Here is a 7,665-nt window from a genome sequence, read left to right as displayed (position 1 = left end):
CAGAAGTCAAACGTGACTTGTATTCATCTTTTGTTATTGGTATATATTATTACAACTTTAATACAGTTTTCCTTTCTTAAAATGTGTATACATTTTTTGGCACTATATATATTAATATATATGTATATATATATACACACACATATATATTTATAATATATATTATAGATATAGCTAATATGTGTGTATATATGCATGCATATATAGCTAAGAAATGTATATCTATTATATATATATCATATAAACAAAACATACTTGCTCAGTAATTATAACGATTATTGGAGTTTGAGGAGGCTTTTTTGAAACTAGTAAGATGATGTAAGCCCAGAAATAAGTCTTGTCCAGGAAGGTGTGACATATCACCAACAAAAGCTGGGTAGTGCTCACAGAAACGGGCATTTACACTGCACTCTTAATACTTATCTTTATTATGAAAGTGTTTCCAAAGTAAAATGATCTTCATAATTATGACTGCTTCCAGAGATCAAAGATGAATAATTATATTTTCATATAAAAATCAGCAAAACACAATAACAATACATAAAATAATTCTAATCAGCTAACAGTACATCATTCCGTTTCTGACAGAGATGCTCAAGCACTGAATTGTCTCAAGAAAAAAAGGTTTTGTTAGCCTATCCTATTTCTCACTGCAAACTGAAAGAAATCAAATCCCAAAACTACCACCTCCCCCTTCCATGACAACAAATGACTATGGAGGTAACTGATTACGTGGGCAAAGAGTTGATGAAAATCATGAGTTTAGAGGCTTTACGAAACTTTCGGAACTCAAACTTGAAGGGTGTTTTTCATGTTTAAATTAATGAAGCTCTAAGTTAAAGTTCCAGAATCACCACATAACTGTTCCTATTACAGACCTAATTTTTCTTTGGCAACTAATCTTTAAACACCACCAATTTTTTAAGGGCAGTTTTACAATGACAGTTTAAAAGAAATTATTGTAGATCCAAAAGAAAAAAATTATCTCTATAAAATCTGCTTTTTTCACTTAACATAGAAATCATACCAACAGCTGTTATTCCCTGGTTTCTAGGCCATGCAACATACACCAAAATAGGAAATCAAGCTTTCATGGATCTGTGTTAAAGATAACAGGCTTAAAAGGACACAATACTTTTTAAGAAAAATGGCATCAGGCAGAGAAAGAAGTGTGAGTACACAACTGACCCAAAACCTATTGGGAAATTGATAGCAGGAAGGTCACAATATTCTGGCTTCCTTTTATCAAGAGTTCCAGGAGGCTGAAAGGAATGTGAGTGAATGAGACAAACAACACATATATTAGGCTAGCGGTCCCCTCCCATCACTTCCTGGGCAATCTTGAGAATGCCTGGTCTGGTGCAGACATGACATGATATACCATCTGACTGCAGAGACCTTATTTCTTTGATCTGATGGGGTCTTAGCATGTGGCCATTTGGTATGCATTCCTTTCAAAGGCTTCAGGTTGAATTCAAGCTGGAAATACCTGGAAAACACTGGAGTTCTCCTTTGGGTGTCTGCAGATCTTAATAAATTACTTACAATATTTTATACTCTTTAATACAATTTATTCCATGAAAGCCAGCATCAGGTATGCTCCCTCTGAGAACTTATTAGAGGAGTTCCAACAGCACAGAGTGGACAAATGGACATGCCTCTTCAACATCAACTGAGCACCCCCTAGGGGAGGGGCAGAGACTCTGCGCACAAAGGCAAATCACAAGGCTCTGTTCTGGCCTATGAAAAACAAAAATGCCGACACAGTGAACCAGTGCTAATTACTATTTGGTAATTTGAGAATGGCACAATATTATTTTACCGAAAGAAACTTAAATTGACTCTGGGGACAACAATATCTTCATTAAAAAATATATCTTGCTGCATTTTGCATGACTTCAAGAATTGTTTATGATTATTCAGAGTATTCTTCCATGGACAGCATGCTAGACAGCAAATGAAATAACAAGAGCTAACTGCATTTTCTCCTTCCATGTAAGTTACTTAGACACCAAAAGTGATTTGTCATCACTTTTTCATCAGGCTGATTTTCATCTGATTTTTTTCTTATTTGAATGTTAGAAATATTTCAGGGTTACTATTACTTATCTACAAAGCAGGAATCAGCCAAAGACAAAGAAAAAAAAAGCTAATTAGAATCTTAAGACCTCAAATAGCACATGAAATGTAAACATATAACCTTTTATTCCCAAAGGATTTACTGAAGCCTCTCTGGACATCACAACATCATCACATATACTGATAAACAGAATCTTTTAACACCTTTAGAATTATTCTGTGTACTTTTTTACTTTACATTAAGAAAAAGCACTCAAATATTCAGGCAACTTTGGCATTAACATTTCCAAGAAAGGGATAAAATAACTATCATTGCAAATTCATGAACAGATTGGGAACAATTATGGGTGTCCTTAAAGTTCTTTGTGAAGAGCTCTCATATTTGCTGAAGTAAAATTTGATTTTTGCTTCAGCCCCAATAACAATGAGGCTGAAATACACAAAGTGGAAGATTCAGATTCTTTCTACCTAAGGTGAAAGCATTCAGTTCAACCAAATTCAAACTCTATCATATGCTCAGAATGGAAAGTTTAGCAACAGAACTGAACATTTTGAGGTTTACCCACCATTTTGTCTAAACGTGGGTAATCTTATCTCACTAAAGAGTTATTTCTCTCACTCAGCTGCTTGCTTTCTTGAAGAACCTGCCTTTCTGCCTAGTTCATTTGTGTCAGGTGTCTTTTCATTATGATATTACCTCAGGACACCACTGTCTACCTACACTGTTTCCCCGAAAATAAGACCTAGCCGGACAATCAGCTCTAATGTATCTTTTGGAGCAAACATTAATATAAGACCGGGTCTTATAGTAAAATAAGACCCGGTCTTATATTAATGTAATATAATATAGGACCCAGTCTTATATAATGTAATATAATATAAGATCAGGTATTATATTAATGTATGCTCCAAAAGACGCATTAGAGTTGATTGTCTGCCTAGGTCTTATTTTCGGGGAAACACAGTAGCAGCTGTGTGGGAGTTGGATGTTAATAAAATCCTGGGGTGAAGCAGCAATCATGTGCACTTTTTCCCAACATATAGTTTAATAATCCAAAATACTGACAGTTATTTCCCTATTCTTAATGGTCATATGACTAAATTTAGAAATGAGAACTGTATTTGGCTTATATACTGACCTTAGATACTCTATGATCTGGACTCAGCCGTATTTAGCTTCAATGCTAAGAGGCTGAACAAATTCTACCATTCTCAGCTGTGTGGGCAGCATGAACAGGAAGTTGAGAGAGAGGTGGGAAGTTTCTATTATACATGGTGGATGGTTTTTATGAAAAGAAAATGGGTAAGGATGAGTCAGTGATATTTTGGTTTCATCACGTTTTTGGAGAAACATACATTATACATACATAGGTCACACATTTATTGACCCAAGGCCAATTCTACTTGATTTTCTACTTTTTTCCCCACTAAGAGATCTAGAAAAGCTATAACATGAAAGAATAAAATATTACTTTTTTCTAGATTCCTTCCTACATACCCCTTTGTACCCAGGGAAAGTTTGAATGTGACCAGGAGGAAGGAGATCTCAACACAGGCTAAGTTAATTATTGAGAAACAATACTCTCACTAATCTACAGTTGAATTTACAAAATACACTTCCAAAGCTATGGCCTGGCACAGGTAGAAGATAAGATATCTCACATATTTTTCTTTCAGCCTTATCAGGCCACCATGGGAGAGCAGTAGAAAGAGATATATTATTCTTCACCCTTAGAGGCCTACAAACACCATTTTGATTAGTCAAAAAAACCTGTTTCCCCTCAAATGTAAAAGGAAATAAAAATCTGTAGATTCATTGAGGACTGTGTTAAATTAATGCCATTGGCCAGAGAGGCTCTAAGTATTCCCAGTGCTCCTTCTAAGTGTCTTTTGGTAAAAACAAGATTGTTTAGGTTTGTCTTTGCTAAGGACAGACTCAAATTACTTCATTTTATGCAACTTTTCGAATCCTTTATTTTATGAGCTGGGCTTTTGAAATTATTCTTCTGTGCTAATAAGTGTCAGGTGATCCAAATTTGAACACACTATGGTTCTCTGGTTGTTTTTACCTGTCAAAAGAGATTGCTCCAGACACTGAAGCAAGGTGCAATTCAGTCTTCTCCCATGTTTTAGTTGACAAGAAAAGAAATTCACCTTCTCAAAATGTTCTAGCTATAACATGCTTGCTGTTACTTTTTACTTATCTGCATCTTAGCAGATTTCAGATGACTAACAAGTATTTTTGATGTTTTATGATTGGTCTTACAAACGCAAACCCATCTACAAATTACACCACTAGACATATTCTTGTTTTGTGAAATAAAATAATAAGGCTTTCCATGAAGAATTAGTTGTACTGTTTTCTCAATAAATAAGCAAACATATTTCCAAGCCTCTTCAATGATTACTATGGACCATACCAGAAACATATCATTTTGTAACTAGAGGGGGACATATTTAATATTACAGTGTAAGGTTTTTGTTTGGGAGCATTCTTTTAACTATCATCTTACAGGTTACAAATTGTGAGCAGAAAACTTTGTTTTCAAAAAATTGCAGAGAATTGAAATGGCTCTGAGCAGGACACTTACCCTTTAGTATTTTGCTATTGTCTTCATTAGGCCCTGATTCGCTTATTTATATTACTGTGTTGTGGTTTTGATCTCTTGTTTTAGATGATGGTCTTTTTGATTTGTAAGTATTTGTAATATCTTTTTATTCTGTTACTAGAAGTTGGAAGAAAGGAGATAAAATCTTTGGTTTATGTATATGGTTTTCTAAACTATACACAAATAACACTGCCATGTAGATGATGATGGAAACTTAATTTCAGTAATCTTTCTCACAATTGCCACTATCCAGTCAAATTTTTGTTTTTCTGGCAATAGCCTTGTTTGAGTAAAAATTCCTGTAAACTGAACAAGTCTTCAAAGAAGCAAACAAAAGGACTCATTTTTGAGTAACAGGAAAGTCATTCTGGGTTATGTTTTGGAAGAAAAGACAAAAAGTAAAATAGTCTTTCTCCCATTGGCTTTATTTTGCTCAGAAAAAATAAAAACTAGATAGGGCACTGTCTTGAAAGCTGGTGCAATAAAGTGCTTTGTACTAGGTGACCTTTGTCAACTCTTGAAACTCTTTTTTCTGTCGCAAAGTATACGTAGCTTCTTCTTTATTATTTTTTTTCATGAGATGACAGACGATGGCACTAATTACAGGGAAAGTGGAAAAACCTGGTTGCAATCAGCCGCTCGTTTTATGTTATTCTCAGATCATGGGACAAACTCCCGACCCTAAGAGTGATTTCTTTGTAACTGTGACCTTAAGCAAATGTCTTCCTTCAGCGCACTGACCTCAAAATAGAGAATAAAAAGGTCTCTGTAACCTACCAGGTTAATCTCCAACTAGCTACCACACTCACTGAAGAAATCTTAGCTGTCTGCACAAGAAATGAAGTCTAGTCCAAAGAAATTGAAACAAAGCCATATTTAAAAAGCCCTCCAATAACTATACTCTTTAATTGGAACTACTAATTGACCAGAAAGAGTGACAAAAAACCAACCTCATCCTGTTTAAACTGTATACTGGGAGAATGGTCACTGAGATTACAGGCAACTTCAAAATGGGCACTGACACAAAGAAAGCAAACCTATTTGGAGCGGTGTAGGAATCTTACACGGGATTTTGCTTGCGCTAATAAACAAATTAAGCTGATGTTCCTAGCAGACTGGGTTACAGCAGTAGAAAGGGGTAGAAGCAGACAGAGCATCTCCCTCTCTGTCATGAACCCAGAGAGTAAAAGGAGTGAGGAAATCCTCTTTTGTCCACAGATTTACAAACAAATACAAAAAATAAATAATATTCTAAGACAATACAAATGCAAAACTGTTCCCTTGTGTCAATTACATACAGCATGCCTACATATAGAGAATGATAATTCTTCATTCACAGACGGATATGGCAGTGCACTATTCAAAAATGCTTTGATAATCCTAATTTTTGTTTCTGGTGCTGAGATATTATGAAAGGAACTGCATTTGCAACTTATTAAATACTTCCAGGAGCAAATAGTTCACTTTGTTCGGGACTTGTAGTTTTGAGTAATTAATCATCCATGGAGCAAGGGCCCGTCAGGAGGTACCCGTTGGTACCACTGGTTCCATTGGTGGTGGTTGCAGTGTGGGAGTTCTTCCCCGGATGTTCCGAGTCCTCCTCATCTGAGCTAGACTCAATATCACTTCGATCATCCTTGGACACCTGTGGAATACAAGAAGGTGAGTGTAGCCAGCTCCTAAGGAATCATTAAGGTATGGCATGCTCAGAATTACATGCAATCATACATGAGGGAAACAGATGCAAGTATTAAAAAATCAAAGAGGATAGGAACTTTGCCAAAGTAATAAGTTCCACTTTATTGGAGATATACAATTTGGGTGACAAAGTCAAATATCAAGAAATATAAGTGGACTTAGGTACCACAGGGGCCTAGATTTGCTGACCTCTTTAAGGTACTTTCCTATATTGAGAATGTACTAGATCATGAATCCCAATTTTTACCGGCCAAGTGGCATACGGTACTACTGGAAGGGCATTATAGGAATTTGGTACAAACGAAATCAATTTACACTCTGATGATCACATTCTCCTTGAGTATCAAAGTCAGCTCTCAATTAACTGCAGTAATGGAGATATTCAGTAACTCAGGCCATCAAAACATCATTCGTATTTGGTTTTGCAATGCATTGTTTCATGATTTAATTTGTGTGTTTTTAATGTCTGTTAGAAGTAGAAATTTTGTTTTATATGCTACATAATAACTAATGGCAGTAGGAGGCAGCTTTTTGGGAACCTGCTAGGTGAGGTTTAGTTTAAAATATTTCCCAAGGAAAATCTAATGATTGGACCATCATGAATTGACTCCCATCATTCCAGAGTTCTTCAGTCCTCCACTTAGTCTCATTAAGTAATGAGGATGGTAACATAAGGCACCAGGATATAAATCTATACATTACCATAAAGAATGAAAAAAAAATCACTAAACTATATTGGTTACCAGAGGGGAAGGGGGAAGGGGAGTGGTAGATGAGGGTAAAGGGGATCAAATATATGGTGATGGAAGGAGAACTGACTCTGGGTGGCGAAGACACAATGTGAGATATAGATGATATATTATAGTATTATACACCTGAAACCTATGTAATTTTATTAACAATTGTCACCCCAATAAACTTTTAAAAAAATCATAATGTTGAGCAAGGAAGTAATTTAGGGAGAAATTTAGGAAATACTCTACTGCTTTTAATATTAAAATAGTTTGAACATTTTATTCTAAGTCTAAATTATGGTAAGCACTTTTACCCAACAGGCCTTAAGACCTTTGAGTAACTGAGCACTGTTTACTTACTTTCTAACGGGGGTGGCAATAGAGACCTGGTGTCATAGAAATGTTTCCAATCTAGTCACCTGTGAGTGACTAGAGGTAGGTTGGGGAGGTTGACAAAGTCTCTTGGGAGGTATATTAACTGGCATATATAATCCCCCCTTAGAATAAAGTGGGGGATTTTTCACATCACATTCTCTCTGTGCCAC

General features: G+C 35.7%; 1 protein-coding gene across 2 annotated transcripts in view; it reads right to left on the bottom strand.

The window, feature by feature from the left end:
- Positions 1-410: 410 nt before the first annotated feature.
- CERS6 (ceramide synthase 6) overlaps positions 411-7,665 on the bottom strand; it is a 280,641-nt gene continuing 273,386 nt past the window's right edge. For both annotated transcript variants that reach the window (XM_019727367.2, XM_019727366.2), the window contains one exon: positions 411-6,333. In XM_019727367.2, the coding sequence (XP_019582926.1) occupies positions 6,181-6,333 (153 nt within the window). In that variant the 3' untranslated portion in view covers positions 411-6,180. The remainder of the gene's footprint in view (positions 6,334-7,665) is intronic.

This window comes from Rhinolophus sinicus, linkage group LG01, assembly GCF_036562045.2.
Source record: "Rhinolophus sinicus isolate RSC01 linkage group LG01, ASM3656204v1, whole genome shotgun sequence".
In the NCBI taxonomy this organism is placed as follows: domain Eukaryota; kingdom Metazoa; phylum Chordata; class Mammalia; order Chiroptera; family Rhinolophidae; genus Rhinolophus; species Rhinolophus sinicus.
This window is presented reverse-complemented; position numbering and strand designations above follow the sequence as displayed.